This window comes from Meles meles, chromosome 1, assembly GCF_922984935.1.
Source record: "Meles meles chromosome 1, mMelMel3.1 paternal haplotype, whole genome shotgun sequence".
Classification (NCBI taxonomy): Eukaryota; Metazoa; Chordata; class Mammalia; order Carnivora; family Mustelidae; genus Meles; species Meles meles.
The window spans coordinates 118,068,001-118,088,766 of NC_060066.1; the positions used below are offsets into that span (position 1 = coordinate 118,068,001).

Sequence of the window (20,766 nt, forward strand, 5' to 3'; positions counted from 1 at the left end):
AATCTTTTTGTATAACCAGAGATGCACCAAGATAACCCATCCCCATCCTGCTCTACAATAGCAGTATCCTATTTTATTCAGCATGGGAAAAACGACTTCCTCCTAACCACCCACAGTTTCACATCTATGTACTAGGCAAAAATTCTCTCAAAACTATCAGATCATTTCTTTATTTAAAAAAAAAAAAAAACAAAAACCAGTTGTACCTTAGCTTCTAAACCTAATTTCATTTGGCTCTACTTCCTAGGAAAATTAATAGTACCAATCTGTTTACAAAGGTTGAAGGTTGGCCTAGGAATGCCACCTAGGGGGCTGTAACTGCTCAGAACAAGGTTTCTTAATTGGGAACCATGAATCCCCTAAATTTGTACTCAAAATACTGTACATAAATTTTTCTGAGAAGATCCACACACCTGTCTTTCATCAGATTCTCATAAGGGTCTAAGACCCAAAAAGGAGAATCAATGGCTTAGTTCAACCAACTGTGTTTTTGCATCATTTATCTCCCTCACACTTTGTCATTGTAAAATAAGAAAGCTGGTTTCTCTCTCACAAGGTAGAAGAGTTACAAAGCTCAAGGTAGCCAGTTACTTATCACATGAGCAACTCATTTTTGTTTCAATCAAAGACATGCCCAAAGAGTCAAATTTTTAGAAGGTGGATCTTCTTGAATCAAGGAATCAAAAATTCTAAGTTGAATAGGGGAAAATACTGTTTTACTCTTTTTTCCTATTAACAGTTCCAGAGAACCATTATTTCTTTAAAAACAAAAAACAACTGGGTTTTTTCCTCATGTACCTACTATGTGTCAGACATAATGTCAGGAGCTGAGGACACACTACTGGAATCAGTCTATGCCCTTAAAGAGCTTACAGCATAGTAATTAAAACGTTTTGTTTTTTTTTTTAAGAACAGGAAATAAGAATTCATGGCATAATACATATAATACATCCATGGCAAATAATATAATATATACATAATACATAATATACATAATACAGTAATACATCCATGGCAAAATCTTTTCCCTCAGTAGTAGCTCCTTGGGAAACTAGAACATCTTGTAAAGCTTCTCTGTTTTGAGACACAGACCATCTTCTATATAGTACTTTTCAATTCATATGATTTCCCTCCTAAATCCTATTTTACAGAAACCCAGTATACATTACAGCTTCCAGGGCCCAATGTGTTTCAGTATGTAGAGAGTACTTATTTCAACATATGTCATGTATAAAAGGAAGTAACAGTTCTGAATGAGACAAAGTTCACTCTTAAAATTCCAATTCCTCATCCTTCTTTATTTTCATATCTTAAAAACTCACAAGACCCATTTGTTAACCAAAACCAGTCTCTAATAAATCATGACAGATCCGGAAAAGTACCAATCTAAGGTAATATGAAATAAAAAACTTAAAATTCTGAATTGCAAACATAATACCAGACTGAGAAACAGGTAGAGAAAATTCTATTATTCAAAAAAACCTTTCTAATTGGACTGCTCTTTCCCTAATATCTAAATACTTCACTAGTAAATACTTCTCTTCCTCTAGAATCTATTTCACTAGAAAATACTTGTGTTCTATTTCCATCCAAATATACACTCTTACCTGATCATATTCTGAAGCACCAGGATAAAGAGGCCATCCCAGGAACAGCTCAGCTATCACACAGCCCAATGACCACATATCAATAGCTTCACAAAATGGTAATCCAAGAATAATTTCAGGGGCTCTAGCAAAAACAAAAATAGCAAATTAAAAAACAAACATTATTTGGGAAAATTAACTATGTTGACTAAGCCCTGTTTTAGTACTAGCTCAAGGTACATATTGATTTAAAGAAACTGAAAACAATCTTTGATATAAAAATCCATCATTTGAAACTTCTGGGGCCAGATGTGTTGTGGAATTGAAAGTTTTTTTGAATTTCAGAAAGGTATCACCATACATAAAACTACATATTGTACAGTAATCCCAACGGAGTTTAGGGAAGCACCCTAAAATCAAACACATTAGTATTTCCACAATGAAACAAATGAACAGTCATACTAAGTTGGCTAAATAAAGACTTAAATCGCCTTACATTAGTTCAAGACGGAGTTTGCCAATAAATGAGCCTATGCCAAACTTAAAAAAGGTTTTTAATTTTGAAATCTGAATTTTGAAATCACAGATAAGGGATCACAAATTTATTCTTTTTATTCTTAGCACCTTTTTAATTATAGAAAAAAATTAAGTGACCTGATCAATAAACATCCCTTGCTAACAGAAATGCCTTCTGTAGAGATATTGTGGTTGAAAGCACTATAGAAATACTCACTTCCATTAATGCTGCAAGTGAGAAACCAAACCCTATGGAGCCTTGAAGAGAAGACTAAGATAATACCATAAACTAAAAGCTTTATATATATATGAACATATCTAAGATAAAATCATTACCCACTTGGGTGCCTGGGTGGCTCAGTGGTTTAAGCCCCTGCCTTCCGCTCAGGTCATGATCCCAGGGTCCTGGGATCGAGTCCCGCATCGGGCTCTCTGCTCAGCGGGGAGTTTCCTTCTCCCCCCTTCTCTGTCTGTCTCTCTGCCTACTTGTGATCTCTCTCTCTGGCAAATAAATAAATAAAATCTTTTTTAAAAAAATCATTACCCACTCGTAGAGGAAACTGAGGCAAACAGAGTAAGTAATTTGCCCAAAATTACAGTTAATAAGTGGAAGGGCTAGAATTTGAACCCTGGCAATCTGGGCCCAGAGTTGTATTATACTGTCTCCAAAAAAGTAAAAGTTGTATATATCCACCTATATAAATCTATTTGGCATGGTAGTATACATGGCATTTTTCAAACCGTGACTAAAATTATGAGATAAATGGGTTTAAAAGGGGGATGATAATAACAGGTTATTACTAATATCGATAATAATAAAAGATGACACTCATATAGGGCTTACTCTGTGCCACTCACTCTTCTAAGTTCTTTACAAATGTGGTCACTTACTCCTTACAACAATCCTATGAAAACAGATACTACTACTGTTAAGTCATCAATTCTTTTTTTTCTTTTTTTAAGTAGATTCCATGCCCTGCATGGAGCCCAGCATGGGGCTTGAACTCACAACCCTAAGATCAAGACCTGAGATCAAGAGTCAGATGCTTAACCAACTGAGTCACCCAGGCGCCCCAAGTCATCAATTCTAAGGTGCATGGTTTTTTTCCCATATTTTAACATCTCTAAAATCAAGAAAATTCTTGCAAATGATGAGTATTTTAGCTTAATGGCAGTGCTTTTACCTTCTTATTGGTACATAAATGTTTCAAACTCTAATCAATGGTATCTTAGATGCTATGTAATAAAGTATCCTTTCCATTTTACAGATGAAGAAACTGGGCACTGAGAAGTTAAGTAACTCACCCAAGGCCACACAATTACTAACTGATGGAGCACAGGCAATCTGAATCTAAGAGCTGAACTCGTAAACATCTTATCATCATCTTCAATTTCCTTCCTTCTTACAAGTCATAGAATTAGAATCTGTAAGGGCACACCAAATCCAGACCCCTTGGCACATCTGTCTCCACAAGGAGTCCTCTATCAGACTGTGTCCCCTCAAGGAGTGCCTAGGTTTCTCCAACTTTTAAGTATTATGTGCACACTGTTGCTCTGGGGCAGGGAGGACTGAGCAAGGGCTGTATAAAGGATATTTCCTTAAATAAGAATATCCTCCCCAAAGTAATTTTCTAAGTAAGTAGTCCTTAGAAAATAAGGTAAATTAGAGGACTTCACAGGATCCAAAGGCTTTCCTGATCATAGAACAGAAACAGCAGAAGACTGATCCAGGCCAAGACTTCCACTATTTGACAGCTATTGGTGGAAAGACTAATTATCACCAGTTTTTATACTAATTGATGTGAACTGTGGTTTTGTTAGCCAAAGAAACAAACTTTAAAAGGGATATTCCTGTTGCAGGTGGCTAGAGCGACATATTACTGATGAAGTTTCAGAGTTTAATTAAATCCCAACTACGGGGGGCGCCTGGGTGGCTCAGTTCATTGAGCAACTGCCTTCGGCTCAGGTCATGATCCTGGAGTCCCAGGATCGAGTCCCGCATCAGGCTCCCAGCTCCGCGGGGAGTCTGCTTTCCCTCTGACCTTCTCACCTCTCATGCTCTCTCTCACTGTCTCTCTCTCTCAAATAAATAAATAAAATCTTTTAAAAAAAAATCCCAACCACGGTAGCATGTTTTTAAGATGGCACAAGTTTAATAGCATTAATAAACTAGAGCGTTAAGAGCATCCAGAAACATAAAAGCTTTTCTAAAATTGAAAAGGGGCAAAATTTTTACTTTCAGTGAGCAGAATCATTAATTTCCAAGTTCATGACAGTGCCAAAAATAGCTGGCAGGGAGCGCGCAAATGGCTTTGTGCCAAAATAAAAACTGGGCTTAGAACATTCCTAAGCATCAATTGAAGAGCAGCAGATTGATTTTTGCCATTCCCACTATTCCAGGAAGACATTTTAAAATCCAAAGGTAGGTCATAGGGAGGGGCAGGCCACCCAATAACTTATTTCTTTAGAAAGGTAGCAAAAATATGTGATAACTACTAGGCTTCCAAAGCTTAAAGTTTCAGTGAAATTAAGAAAAACATTAATTCCAACCCCCAAGTCCCATTAGACAAAAAAATCCCCTAAAGACTGGCTGGAATCAGTTTTTCCATTTGGTCTCACTCCGCTTCCAGAGTAACAAAAGCAGCTAAGGATTTCCAGAAAAAACTCACTTAAAACAGTAACTCTACTACATCTACCATAAAAAAAGTAAGTATCGAAAAAAAAAGAAAGTAAAAAATAAAATAAGGTTGCTCAGTCTACTGAGGGATTTTCACTATCATTAGAAACTAGAAATACTGTCTGACCTAAACTCTAGGAAGCAAAAAGACTGAGGTTATTTTCTTTTACTGAACAGAACAGAACATTTAAAGCAGGTTCACCTCTAAAGACTGAATGGTTTGTTTGGTTTTTTTTTTTAAATATTTTATTTATTTGACAGAGAGAAATCACAACTAGGCAGAGAGGCAGGCAGAGAGAGAGGAGGAAGCAGCCTCCCCACGGAACAGAGAGCCCGATGCGGGGCTTGATCCCAGGACACTGGGATCATGACCTGAGCCGAAGGCAGAGGCCTCAACCCACTGAGCCACCCAGGCACCCCTAAAGACTGAATGTTTTAAACTCTGAATTCAGATTATAATTCTTGGTGCTATCTTCATTACTGTATCATCTTTCCCCTTGCCCTCCATTATTTGTCAGTCCTTCAACATAGACTCTCAACACTAAAATTCTGCTTCTACTTCATCTGTATAGGGAGGGAGGCTGAGTGAGGTTAATTACTCTTCTAGGTCCCACTCCAGCTCTGACATTCTAACAACTGAACATTTAAAAAGATGACCTACAGAAACACAGGGAAGAGAGGGAAAAAACCCAAACTGGCTGTATTCACTTTTGTAGGAAAATGGGATTAACTGTACTCTGGACTTAGTGGGTCTCCTCTTTGAAAACACATCCCATCCTTAAAGAACAAATACTAAGCAGGCTGTAATGACTAAAACCAGGTGGCAGAAATAGCAATTCTTGCCTTTTGATTTTCCAACTTCAAATTTCTTTAAACTAAAAAATCTCTCCAAAGCCATAAAGCATTATTTCACTAGAACATGGAGCAAGTTGTGGTTAGGATCACTTAACAGCACAAATTAAACCCTGCTCATTGTCATGAACACTCTTGTTTCTTCCTGCCCATCTCAGAGGCATCAAACTTACTTACCAGATCAGAGATATTACATAAAGCCCAACTTCCTGCATCTGTGGCTTAGGTGAAACCGTTTGTCTATGATAAACTGAAAATATGCTTTCCTTCTCTAGCCCTTGTCCATCCATATAGAACAAATACAGTGATCTCAACTTTAATAAAGCCAGCTAATTTGTTCAGAATGGAAAAGCACTAAGCTTGTAAACATGGCAAACCCTTGTGCCTAAACTCAAGCCTCAAAGAAAGCAACTTCTTTGGAAGTAGTCTGCAAACACATTTATAGCGTCCAGGAAATAAAGTATATTATTTCTATTGGCTAAGGCATTTAGCCAAGCTGATGGCCAACAGAGACAGTATGGTGGCAAAAATTAATGTCAACTGATAATATTTTGGCATGTAATCAGGAAGATGAAGCAATGTAAACTAAAAAGGAAGGTAAGAGGAAGTCTGGCTTTGGAGCCAGGATGCTTCACTGGCCAAAGAGATTTCACAGAGGTTTTCTGAAAGACACTAGGGTGAGGACTTAACAGACTCTAAAAGCAACGCAAAGAGGACCACTGTGGATAAAATTAATGATAAAGAAGGAATGCCTGGGCTGCTATTCCACTGGCCTGAGGTTCATTATCAAGTATTACTGTGACATAAGAGCATATTCATGTTAAATTCTAAATGGAAAAATAATCCTAAATGCAGTTAAGCCCTGGACACTGAACTTCAGTATGCACAGTAATCAGTCAGTAATATGCAGAAAGAACTCCTGTTTTTAAGGGGTAAACTAAGCTCCAGTCATAATTACTCCTCTATTCAAGAACTAAATGCAATGGATCTGCAGGATGACTTGTTGAAGAGTAATTACCAGTGGACTTAAAGATCTGAAAATCATATTTCCTATAAAAACAAAACATAATCGAATTACTCAAATGACAGCTTAAATTAAATCAAAAGGATAGGGTGCTTGGGTGGCTCAGTCAGTTAAGCATCTACCTTTGGCTTAGGTCATGATCTCAGTGTCCTACGGTCAAGCCCCATGAGCCCCATGTTGGGCTCTCTGCTCGGCACAGAGTCTGCTTCTCCTTCTCACTCTTCCTATGTGTTCTTTCTCTCTCTCAAATAAATAAAATCTTTAAAAAAAAATTAATCAAGGGGCACCTGGGTGGCTCAGTCAGTTAAGCATTTGCCTTCATCCTGGGATCCAGCCCCACATCTGGCTTTCTGCTCAGCAGGGAGTCTGCTTCTCTCTCCCTCTCCCCGCAGCTCATGTTCTCTCTCTCAAATAAATTTAAAAATTAAAAAAAATCTTAAAAAAAGTACACCAAAAGGATAGGAAAAGGGGCAAAGACCAGCAACCTAACACTGAAAATTATTCAAATGAATTACTTATTAGAGAAAGCTAAGCAGCCAAACTATTTACCCTTCAAATCTCCTTTATCCTTTAAGAGAAAATTCCATCAAAATTATTTCACAAAATAATTCTTACTTCTATTGCTTTTTCAATCTTAACATTGGCTTCCGTTACCACAGACAAGGCAACGAGTTAAAGAACACCTGCAGGCACTGACTGGAGAAGAGATCAAGAAGCAAGAGCTGATCAGCCTCCACACCCTTCAGCAGTGCCCTTCCTCCTACCTCCCCAATGCTCCAAAGGAGATGCAGAACTGAGCTCTTAAGTGCACCTGTAGAGTGTTTCTGTATATATACCTGAGTGGGTGGTGGTGGGATTGCTCAAAGGAGAATACTAAAAGAAAAAGTAATCAGAACCTAAATTTTCTAAGTTGTGAAGAACTAAATGGAGGTGAGAGTCACAAAAATAGCCAAACTGCCTAGAGCATAATGAAATGAGAAACCAAGGCTGTAGGAATCTCTTTACTCCATCTCACTCAAGAAATAATCAGAGTTTTACAAAACTATAAAAGGAAAAGATAAAAATAGAGAAGAATGGATTGGAAGACATAATGCTATGAAGATGTCATTATTACCCAAAGTGATTTACAGATTCAGTGAAATCCCTTCAAAAACCAATGATGTTTTTTGTAGAAATAGAAGAATCCATCCTAAAATTCATATGGAATCTCAAGAGACTCCAAATAGCCAAAACTTGATTTTAAATTTTTAAAACTTACTACACCAAGCTACCAGTAATCAAGACAGTGTAGTACTGGTATAAAGAGAGACGTACAGACCAATGGAATAGAGCAGAGAGCCAAGAAATAAACCCCTGTATTTGTGGTCAATGAATTATGACAAATGTCAAGACCTTTCCATAGAGAAAAGATAGTCTTTTAAGCAAATGGTGCTAGGAAAACTGAATATTCACAGGCAAAAGAATGAAACTGAATCCCTAACTTACACCATATACAAAAATTAACTTAAAAATAGACCAAAGACCCAAGGATAAGAGCTATCTATGTCTATATTCTTACATTCCTTTAAATAAGAGCTAAAAACTATAGAACTCTTACAGGAAAACAAATGGGAAAAAGTTTCATGACATCAGTTTGACAATGATTTCTTAGAATACCAAAAGTAAAAGCAACAAAAAACACCAACTGAACTTCAATAAAATTTAAAACTTCTGTGCAAATACCACTGACAAAGTAAATAGGCAACCCCATGGAATGAGAGAATACATTCGCAAGTCAACTATCTGCAGAGGGATTAATACTTAGAATATATAAAGAACTCTTACAACTCAACCAAAAAAAAAAAAAAATCTAATTCAAAAATGGACAAAGGACTTGGAACAGACATTTCCCCAAAGATACACAGATGTGCAATAAATGAAAAGATGGTCGGGGCACCTGGGTGGCTCAGTCATTAATCCTCTGCCTTCAGCTCAGGTCATGATCCCAGGGTCCTGGGATCAAGCCCTGCATCAGGCTCCCAACTCCATAGGAAGCCGGCCTTTCCCTCTCCCACTCCCCCTACTTATGCTCCCATTCTCTCTGTCAAATAAATAAATAAATAAAATCTTAAAAAAATAAAATAAAATAAAAAAATAAATGAAAAGATTCTCAACATCATTAATCATTAGGGAAATGTGAATCAAAACCACATGAATACCATTTCATACACATAAGAATGGCTATTATCCTCCCGACTTCAAAAAAGAAAAAAAGGGGGAAAAAAGCTGTTGATGAGGAGGTGGAGAAACTGGAATCTTTATGCATTACTAGTGGAAAATAGTTTGGCGGTTCCTTAAAAAGTTAAACATAGAATTACCATATGATCCAGCAATTCTACTTTTGGCTATATACCCACCAAAAGAATGGAAACTCTTGAATGCTGATGTTCTTTGTAGCATTATTCATAATAGCCAAAAATCTGGAAACCCAAGAGAATGGATAAATAAAATCTAGTACCTACATGCACTGGAATATTATTTAGTCATGAAAAGGAATGAAATTCTGATACATTTCATAGCATGGCTTAACCTTGGAAACATTATGCTAAGTGAAATAAGCCAGACACAAAGGGACAAATATCAAATATTGTATAATTCCACTTACACGCAGTATCTAGATAGGCAAATTCATAGAGACAGAAAGTCAAATAGAGGTTACCAAGGGTAGGGGAAAGGTAGTAGTTAATGCTCAATGGTCACAGAGCTTCTGTTTTGGGTGATAAAAAAAATTTAGTAGTGGTGATGGTTACACAACACTGTGAATGTCCTTAATGACACTGAATGGTTCATTTAAAAATCATTAAAATGGTAAACTTCATGTTAGGCAGATTTTATAAAATTAAGAAAAAAATATGTAGATGGCGTATCTTCTGAGCCTTTTATAGATTAAAATATCCTATTATTTTCACACAATATAAAATTCTAAGCTCAGACTTTCTATTTACTCAAAAGTTAATATACGCATTTGACAGATTATCTCTTGATAAATATATCTCCTGATAAACACATTTGGATTACCTTTTTTTGTTTATTGTTTCACTTCTTGATTAGGTGAGTGGGTAATCGTATTTAATGATCATTAAAATTAAGTATCAGATTCCTTAAAATAAGTAACTAGACAAATAGATAAATAAATGAGGTACTGAGAAATAAAAGCTCATTTAAGAAGACTTCCCCCTTTTCTTTCAGTAAATCTTCTTGGTTATAGCACAGACAACATTGTATATACCGATATTTAGGAGCTGTTCTAATAATCATTATATACTAAAAAGGCAGCTTTGTTAGACATATCAATCTGGAAATATAAATCACTAAAGTATAAGGCACTTGGGTCAAGAACATTCCAGGATAACCAAATAAGGTCATAACCGAATAAGTTGGAACTATTATGGAGATATTAAAACAGGAAGAGCCCTTAGCAATCATCAGATCCAATTCTATTACAAAAGAAAGAAACGTCAAAGAATGGAAAGTTGCTAGAGTTAAACCTGGAATTATTCCCAAGGCATCTTACCTGCCAAGAAAGGAACTTGAAAAAAGTAGCAGCATATGCCCAAATTCATTACAAGTAAGTAAACATCTTTGTATTTTTAAAGACTCTTTAAAATGGGAAAACTAGGTATAATGGTACTAAAGAAGGAACCAGATGCTAGTGTAATTCAACTAGGAACAACCTTCAGAATTGGACTGAATTAGATTTTCTTTTTTTTTTTTTTTAAAGAACTTTTTTTTTTTTTTTAAAGATTTTATTTATTTATTTGACAGAGAGAGATCACAAGTAGGCAGAGAGGCAGGCAGAGAGAGAGGAGGAAGCAGGCTCCCCACGGAGCAGAGAGCCTGATGCGGGGCTCGATCCCAGGACCCTGAGATCATGACCTGAGCCGAAGGCAGCGGCTTAATCCACTGAGCCACCCAGGCGCCCCATGACTGAATTAGATTTTCTAGTGTTAAATAATAACTTCAGAAATAAGGTAATATTACATATAGGAATGCCAGACAAGGAATGAAGTAAAACATATTCTACTTTTTTTTTTTCTACTTTTTTTTTTACTATTCTACTTTGGAATCTGTAAATAAACTCATTGTCTGTTATATGTAACTCTATGTAATATATGTTAAATATAGAGACAGATCTCTAGTCTAAGATATGCTTTTTTAGCATTTGCCACTTGCCTGTAGTAACGTGACTGTAAGTAGGTTGAGCACACAGCTTTGGAAACGTGACTAGCAGAACCAAAGTCAATGACCTTCACTCGGTAGGGTTGGCGCACTGGATCGACCAGCATTATGTTTTCAGGCTTAAGGTCAGCGTGAATCAGACCAAGGCTCTTGAGCTTCATCAGGGCTGTGGCCACCTGCTGCAAGATTGGTCTGATGTACTTGAGTGGCAGTGGGCTAAACTTGTTCTGCTTTAGAAAATCATACAAGTTCTGCTCCAGCATCTCAAACACAAGGCAGGTGTGATTCTTATGCTGAAAGCACTCATAAGAACGAACAAAATTATACTCATCAGCATTTTCACTGCTTAGGCGAGAAAGGATGCTCACTTCAATCTGTCCTTGCCTGGCATAGGAGGGGTGGTTCTTCAAGATTTTAATAGCCACAATTTCCTTCGTGCTCCGCTTCCAGCACTTAGCCACCTGTCCAAATGTTCCCCGGCCTAGGAACTCCAACACTTCATAGCTATTGGTCATAGAGCAAAGGATCTCATGCTGGACCAGTTGGTAGTCCCCTTCTCCACTGGAACTGCTACTCTTTGTGGTCACAGTGGTGGTCGTGGCAGCAGCACCCACCACAGTCCTGTTTTGCAGCATGAGAGGGGGATGTTCTTCTATGATTTGCACGCTACCGTTGCTGTCAACTTCCTCACTTTTTCTTTTCAATCCACATTTTTGATATGGCTCAAGCAAAGAAACGTTGTTTCTGTGAGTCAGGGTCTGGCTGCTTTGAAAGGTTGACGGAGCAGCACTGGCCGAGCTATCAGCAGCTGTTACAACAATATGCTCCACTGCAGGAGCTGGGAGGAGGAGGCCCTGGTCGTAGGCAGGGATGTTGAAATTTGCTACCTGGTGAGAGGAGTTGGCTTGCCCTTGTGTGGCTGGGAGGGTTTTGCTGTGGGTATAATATTTGTCGTTGCTGCTCTGTCCAGAAACATCCCAGCCAGAGGGCTCTATTTTCAGTTTCTTCGCACTGCAGAAGGCACTCGACGACACTGATGGGGGGGAAAACACCTGCAGCTGTGATGCCATACCTACGTTGAGAGAGAGGAAGAATTAGACCCTCAATTTTACACAACCCCTCAATTAACAGAGCAGAAGACTTTTAATTTAGAAAAACCACAAGTAAAATATAACTACCTGCCTGGGTTTTTATTTTATACATTTTCCAAAACGCAGTTGCTATTACAGAAGGATCAATTTTTTGGTCAATCTCACACCATTAATCACTCTTCAAGACTCAGCAACAGTTGGTCATATTGTTAAAAGAGCATGAACATCTATGACGGTTTATAAAATAATAACCATAATAATAATAATGGCTTAGAAGACTGATCACTTACTATGTATCAAGTAGTTGTCTAAGCACTTCACATACATTAGTCTTAATTGTCACCACAACTCTTTGGAAAAGATACTATCATTATTTACACTTTACAGATGAGGAAACTAAGATACAGAGTGGATAAAGTAACTTGCCTAAAACAGCAGAGCTATTAAGTAGCAGCACCAAGCTCTTTGGCCCGAGTGCTCATTCCACAGCTCTGTGTTCACTCCTGCCCTGATGAGCTTTTTGATCAACTATTTAAATTGAGGCATAGAAGGCACACTTACAAAATTTAGAGAGGAAGCAAATTTGGATGGATACTCAATATTTGCTAAGTATCAGATCCAAAAAGACCACAATAGGGTAGAAACTACAAGACAAAACTAGCAGATGAAATTTAACACAAATAGAGAATCCTACATAGTCCAAAACATGACTAGCACAAAGGAGAAGGATAAGAAATACAAGGTTTAGTGGGAGCACATGTATATGAAAGACACTTTCAGTTGGAAAGAGAAACATATAATAATGTGCCCCCCCCCACACACACCCCCCAAAAGCTAATTCAATCTTAAACTACATTCATAGAAATAGTGTCCAGAATGTACTGGACAAAGTGGATGCTATCTACTCTGTTCAGTTAACTATTTTAATAGTGTCTAGCTCTGTCCACTACAATGTAAGGGGACTAAAGATAAAATGACCAGAAAACAAGATGGTGTGAAGCCTATAGAGAGGATCTTCTGAAGAACCACAGGAAGTTATTCTTAGAAAAACATGGAGAAAGGGGGTGAAACAGCCCAATTTTCTGTCCTGGAATATCCCATAAACACCTCAAGCTCAATAAACCCCAAGACTTCCAAAGCTAATACTTTCAGAAAAAAGTTGAAACAACTGACAGAGCATAACAAGCCATTTCCTATTTATCTTCCCCTTCTCAATCATACAACCCTCAGATGCTGTGGGGCTCTATATTAATTCTTCTCTTGTCCATACTTTCCCTCTTCCCAATAACTACTTCCCAGGATTAGTCATCTGCAAAAGAGTCTCAAATCTTTTTTTTTTTTTTAAAGATTTTATTTATTTATTTGATAGAGAAAGATCACAAGTAGGCAGAGAGGCAGGCAGAGAGAGAGGAGGAAGCAGGCTCCCTGCTGAGCAGAGAGCCCGATGTGGGGCTCGATCCCAGGACCCTGAGATCATGACCTGAGCCGAAGGCAGCGGCTTAATCCACTGAGCCACCCAGGCGCCCCGAGTCTCAAATCTTTATTTCTAACCCAGACTTCTCTCTCCTCAACTCCAAATTCTTATTTCCAAATAACATTCCACACTGCAATTTGGGTATCCTGCAGACATCCCAAATTTAACAAGTCCAAAATTAATCTTATGAGCCGCCACCCAACCCCTAGTCTTCTAACTCAATTATGGTACTACATCTTAAGCCAAAAATCAGAGAAGCAATGAGTCTCAGTTTCCTCATCTATAAATTGGTGATAATACTTAACTCATGGGATTATTCGGAAAATTAAATTGTTTAATACATGTACCGTCTCAGTGCCTGGAATTCATTTAGTATTATTATCCTGAATCCTCCTCCTCCCTTATTACTCCACCTCTAATCTATAACCAAATCTTACCAATTCTACCTCCTAAGTATATTTCAAAATCAGCCATTTTTTTCCTACCCCGTTTGGGACCATTCTAGTTCAAACAGCCAATAGCCTCCAAACTAATCCTGAATGCACTCTGGGGATCTTTGTTTTTAAACTATGCAAATCAGATGACTGCTCTTTCTTTCTTAACCACCTTCCTCCCCCTGCCTTCAGGGTTTTCCACTGCTTTATGGATAAAGTCCAAAATCCTCAATCTGCCTTAAAACGTTCTCCAAAAATCTTGTTGTTGTCTTCCAGAATCTCCTCACCTTGATTCCTCCCTTCCAGCCATCCTGCCCATACTGCCCTTTTCAGTTCTTGGAAGGCCCTCTAGTATGGTGAAGATTTTCTTCTGGGAAAACCATTCATTCACACACACACACACACACACCCCTCACACACACACACACCCCACAACTACCACCACCCCCCAACATGCACTCCCATAGCATCCTGTCCCTCCCTTACAACTCAAAATTATTTACTTAATGTTACTCACATTTCCGGCTACAGTGTTAATTCCATGATAAGTGCCATACAGGTCTTGTTCTTTGCTTACAGCATCAGAAACTACCGCACAGACCCTGGCAATATTCAGACATGCAGTATTTGTTGGATGATTTCGACCCCTGCATACCAACCTCGTATCTACTCCCTACCACTGATATTAAACTTCAGGATTTTCAAATGCTTGGTTTTATTTTTCAAATATCCCTCCCTTTTCTCTGTGCATCTTTGAGATATTGGGGGAGTCTCCACTCCACTACACATAGTTTAATTTTACTAGTCATAAGAGAATAAACACACACAAGAAAGGAAGGAAGCATGACAAAGGATGTTACAGAACATAAAAAAGCAATGTGTACATTTCTTTGTGCCTGAATGCAACTAAAAACCATGCACTGGACTAGACAGCTGGAACGAAGAACAAATCCTCAGCCTTCGATTTCTAAAATGTGGCCTGGATTTACTTTAAACAAGAGTTTTTATAATTTATATGAATCCTGAAGAGAAAAAAAGTGTAAATTAAAAGCTAAAGCCAGTGCAATTTAAGTCCAAGGCTATGACTTTACAAGTCCTCTTGTTCTGCCTATATCACTGACATAATACCAAATTAAAATAAAAGAAAGGAACGCCTGGGTGGCTCAGTCATTAAGCGTCTGCCTTCGGCTCAGGTCATGATCCCGGGCTCCTGGTTCAGAGTCCTGGGATCCAGCTCGCATGGAGCTCCCTGCTCCGCAGGAAGGCTGTTTTCCCTCTCCCACTCTTCAGTGAGCCCTGCAAAATGCACAAGTTCTAGGAATTTTTCTAAAAGTTTAAGGATATAAATGGACGTAATACTTATTCAGTATGACAAACTTTTAAGTCTATCCATAGGGAAAGAACAACCCAGAATTTGACTGGCTTTCCCCACAGTAAGGGTGTGTGGTACTTAAGTCAGTACTATGCCAGTTGTGGCTGGGACTCATCCTGACCTCAACAAGCACAAGGTGAGAAGAAAATACAAAAATCAAACCTGCCTGGAAAAATCAACACTCTTGGGACACCTGGGTGGCTCACTTGGTTAAGGATCTGCCCCTAGGTCATGATCTCAGGGTCCTGGGATTGAGCCCTATGTCAGGATCCCTACTCAGGGGGCAGTTAGCTTCTCCCTCTCCTTTTGCCCATCCCCGCTACTCATGTTCTCTCTCTCTAATAATAAATAAAATCTTTAAAAAAAGAAAAAGAAAAATCAACACTCTTATCTATATGACATCCTGAAATTCAGCTAAAAGCAGCCATTCTTAGACATAAGATAAAGATACTGTGTTCCAGAAAACCGCCTTTGCAAAATGGGGAAGAAATTTTCTTCCTAGGGAGAGGCCTCCCCAACAAAAATATGGAACAGAATTAACATCTGCAGAAAACTTACTATGTATCAGACTCTGTTAAGTTACGAATATTACCAATTCGCAGGAGAGCAGCGCCCAATAAATTACTTGGGACTTCCTAAAAATGTTGCACCTCTTGACTCTAGTAATAAACGTCTTTCCATTTCAAATCTGATTTCCAAGGATTTAACTATCTAAGTGTATTAACAAATTTGGCCACTGTATTCATGGGGAACTAGAACTAACAGGCAAAGGGTTACTAGCATTTGTACTTATTGCTAAAGAGAATTGAGTCTTGCTAGAACCTACAGCTTTCAAAAACAGTCAAATTAAAGGCTTCCCTACTCCCTGCCGTGGTCACATCTACTGAACATTTACAGGGTGCCCCACATTATGGGCACTACAGGTAGCTAATATTACTACAAAGGATTCAAATATTACAACTATGAAAGGAGAAGTTAGTTATGACAACCAAGGTAATCATTTGTCAGTGTTCTGGCCTTCCTTTCCAGGTAACTTACATCTTCCGTACCAATAATAAATTCCTACTGCTTTTGCTTAGCATCATCTTCGCCTCTTTGATACAATTTAACAACTGGTGACCTAAATAACCTAAAATCAGCACTGTAAACTGATTGCTTCCTCTGGCCACTTGTCCTCAGCTGACATGTACACAGATATACATCTTCTCCAGCACTATGATATACAAAGAATATTCATATCATTAAGGCAGGTAAATAAGAAAACACATTCTGTAAAAATAAAGCAAGGAGTAGTGTTGGGAAGAAAACTCCTTCACCGGAACACCACCTATTTCTCTACTCCACTCATTTTTGTCCACCCCTGCTGACAATTCTGGGCTATCTCAACAGCCTAACTTGCTTTCCCCAAATGGGACTCTCAAGCTCCCTTTCTAAACTCCCTTCTCCCAATTCATTCTTCACCTTACAACTGAAACTTTAAGAAATGCTTATCTGTCTCCTGCTTAAAACCTTGAGATAAAGTACAAAATTTCCAAATTTCCAGTAGCAATCAATTTCTCTGAGTTCCTAGAGTAGGCCTGATTTCTCCCATCCTTCACACATAATATTCCTCCTCTAAACTTCATTGTCCCCTCCTAGTCTTCTCTTTTTCTAATTTCTACTTATCCTGTTAGTCTCCATTTTTTCAATGTGGTATATAGGCTGTTGGTTTGGATCAAAACCTACTCTCTCCTTCACCCCAGGCTCATGGCTATGTTCACCAGCCCCTCTCATGTACAGCTTTTTGTGTTCCTTTCCATCTCTACCAGCAAAAACCCATGGAGACCCAGCTTCTACCATGAAACAATGCTCAGGGATGACAGAGCAGTAAGATGGAAAGAACTGTCTCTGAATGATCCTGTAAGAGCAGAACCACCTGCCCACCAAGAATGCTCACTTGAACCTGGAACATTTACTTCAGGCTGTCACATGAAAGAAAAATTATTTTCCTAGATTATGTATGTGCTAATCTGCCTTATGCTGACAAATACACTCAGGAAAGCCTTGCCCAGGTCACTTCATACTAGCTTAGGTTTCCTGGTAAAGGCTCCCACAGCATCCTCTACCACTTCTCAGTACTTATGACACCTGTACTTATTTATGTCATTTACTCATTTAACAAACATATACTGAGTACCTAGTCTGTCTGCCTGGCACTGTTCTAGAAACTAGGGATAACAGTGGTGTTCCAGATGGACAAGATCTCTTGTCTTCTGGAATTTACTTTCTTCTGGGAAGACAACAACACACACATATCCCCCAAGAAAACAGAAGATAGAGATAATGCTATGATGAAAACAAAACACAATGATGTGACAGAGATGGTGGGAGGGGCAGAGATACTCTAGATTTGGTGGTCAGGGAAAGCCTTGTAAGCACTTAAGCTAAAGATCTAACTGACAAGAAGAAGTCATTCCAGTGGAAGAGAACAGTTAGTGCCAAGGCACATTCTTGGCTTATTTGATGAAGAGAGCAGTGTAGATGGAACAAAATAGGAAAGAAAATAATAGAAGCAGGCAGACAAGAGCCAGATCATGTATTAACTCATGAGGCCACCCTAAATGTTATTCTAAGTATGACTATTTAAAAGTTGACTTCTTGGGATGCCTGGGTGGCTCAGTCAGTCAAGCATCTGACTCTGGATTTTGGCCCAGGTTGTGATCTCAGGGTTGTGAGACTGAGCCCTGGAACGGGCTCCATGCTGGGTGTGAAACCTGCCCAAGATGCTCTCTCTCTCTGCCCCCCCCACCCCAAAAAAGAAAAGTTGACTTCTCTTCTAAACAGCAAATTCTGTAAGGGTAATTCTAAATACCAGAGTAGGTGTCTTTTGGGGGGGGGGGTATCACCAGCATCTATCACATACGGTATGTGTCAAATGTTTGTTAGAATGAATGACTAGAAAGAGATCTTTACTTCTCCATATGTAAACGTAAGGGGATCTCAGGTGTCATACTGACTGAATTAGAGAAATAATCAAGTGAAATAGAAATTATAATCTCTTGCCTACAAGAGAATACCTAAATTAGTTTTGTTTTGTTTTTTAAGATTTTATTTATTTATTTGACAGAGACAGAGATTACAAGTAGGCAGAGAGGCAGGCAGAGAGAGGAAGGAAAGCAGGCTCCCTGCTAAGCAGAGAGCCCGATGTGGGGCTCGATCCCAGGACCCACTGAGCCATCCAGGCGCCCCCTAAATTAGTTTTCTAAGTGTAGTGATACAGAAGGAAAAAATAAGCGTGAAACCCTAAGGACACTACTTGAATGAAAGTCCACCACCCCTTTCTTGTAACACTTTCCTTCGTAAGGAACCAGCAAGCCAATTACCCAACTAGTATGCAAAGAGAGGGTGTGGAATAAGTGGTATTAGCTGATGAAATAGTTAATTCTACAATTCTATGTAACTTACAGCCAAATAATCAATATTTTGTAATATTTTGGTAAACTAGCCAATGGGATGTTTTCCTTCTAGGCAGGGTATCTTTTCCTAAATTTCAATCTCTCTGCTATTTATTTGGAATGATGAATCTATAGCAATAGAACAAAAGTAGGAATTTTTTGTATTTGGTAAAAAGGTATGATCTTGGTATGTGCACCCAACAGTTTACAAGGCCTGTAAAATTTAGAATGAAGAAAGCTATACCTCAAGGAGTTTCAAGCATAAGGAAAAGGTCAAATTAACAAAGCAAACATCAATATGGAACATGAATCTTGAGATGACCCTGTTTAGATCAGTCAGCAAAGGCCTAAGGAAAAGAGGACTTAAATAAGGTAACAATACTTTGGCAGATAGAAGGTGGAATAACTTCTTTCAGATTAATGAGATAACTTTTGCCAGTATGCCAGGGAATGTGGAAAAATGAAAAACTGTTTCAAGTAAGGAGATGTACTCGACTGAAGCAAAGAACACTGGCAAAAAAGTACAGGGATTCTTACAGCTAAAACGGACCTTATGAGACTCTTTCCAAAACCCCCTAATTCCAAGGTGAGAAAAAGGAGACCCAAGAAAGGCAAACAAGTTTTACATAGAGCTAATGAGTTGCAATGCTGGCAAAGAATTCAGGTCTTCTGATTCTTTTTCACTAAGCACTCTGGGAAAGCACTGTACCAGGTGTCCTTAAAGAATTCAGAAGAAATATACATAAGCTTCCCTATCTTCTAGGAGTTTAGAATGTTGCTTAGGTGATATAACACACACACACACACACACAGGAAAAACAAAGAAAGAGAAAAATATAAAAACAGGATATAAAAGTTTTTTTTACAGAGCCAAATTATGCTCTACAAAAATACGTTAAGTCATTTAGGGAGCTGTGAAGTTAGGAACAAAAAAGGAACCAAAAAGCAAATCACTGATTGTTGAAGTGGTACTTGAAGGAAAAATTATTTTGATGGCTTGTGTTCAGAATGGCACAATGTAAGGGAAATGTAAGGGAAGAGACTAGAAAGAAATTAATAACTATAACTTGAAAAAAAAGCTAAAAACATATGGATTGCTTTATGTAGTCGTGAAAATGAAAAAGGGCAGATCAGGAAGTTCATGTTTGCAAAATTACTTCAAATTACAAAAAGACCAGTTACAATATATAACTAACAACAAGTTGTGCAAGTTCCAAGTGTAAGAAGTTTACAAGGCAGGTTTGGCTCACTGATTTCTCCCAACACAACCACTGACTGAGCTGTGCTTATGAAAACAAAACCACAGAATGGAGAAATTCTATTTTCCAGAGAATTGTGAATTTTGAGATTATCTTTTTTTCTTTTAGAAGGGAGTTTTGGTTTGGTTTTAAATCTCAAGTTACCAATCAACCTAGTCTACAATCCATAAACCTACAATATCCAAAAATGGTATAAACTATTTATGAGTATCACCAGCAGAAGTCCTACTTACCAACTAGAGCCAGTATACATATTTACAAGATCTCACTCACCATTTTACTCATCAGATGCTTTACTGGCTTGGCTGCCTCCAGTTCCAACCAAAAGTTACTTTACTAAAATATCCTCTCAGCAAGGAACAGTATCTTAAAGTCACGGATATACTTCCATCATATCAGTATTGTAACACAGAACTCTGGGGTAATTACATATAAAGATCCAAAATCACCAGCTGAATAACAACTATTAGGTAACAGGACTTGTTAGATTTTTTAAGTGTTTTCAGAAAGCTTTAGACCTATATAAGTAAAAGCCTGTAATGATTTGAAACCTCTACAACCTTCAAAACACACACACTACAGACCAGGAATCAAAAATAGCTTTACACAAACAAGAGCAAAATTGTAGGTTTTGCTGAGGGCATCAGCCACTTAATTTAACCCCATTTCATCAAGAGCAGGAAGCCAGGCTGCTGTTTTCATCAGTTACTAGGGAACAAATAAGATAAAGGACAGACTGGGCAGAAAAGTCTACAGTTGAAATGAATATTTTGATGCAATTTCTGAAAATTCCCGAAGTGTCACTAAGAAAAAGCACCTAGGGCTGCCT

At 38.2% G+C, this 20,766-nt stretch overlaps 1 protein-coding gene across 7 annotated transcripts in view; it reads right to left on the reverse strand.

The window, feature by feature from the left end:
- Positions 1 to 20,766, reverse strand: part of HIPK1 (homeodomain interacting protein kinase 1) — a 50,622-nt gene that overhangs the window by 28,659 nt on the left and 1,197 nt on the right. For 4 of the 7 annotated variants that reach the window (XM_046009308.1, XM_046009299.1, XM_046009280.1 and 1 more), the window contains 2 exons: positions 10,868 to 11,945; positions 1,608 to 1,731 (listed from right to left, as the gene is read on the reverse strand). In XM_046009308.1, coding sequence (XP_045865264.1) covers positions 1,608 to 1,731; positions 10,868 to 11,943 — 1,200 coding nt within the window. In that variant the 5' untranslated portion in view covers positions 11,944 to 11,945. Of the gene's footprint in view, positions 1 to 1,607; positions 1,732 to 10,867; positions 11,946 to 20,766 lie in introns of those variants that run through there. The other 3 variants (XM_046009319.1, XM_046009330.1, XM_046009339.1) reach the window with 2 other exon arrangements.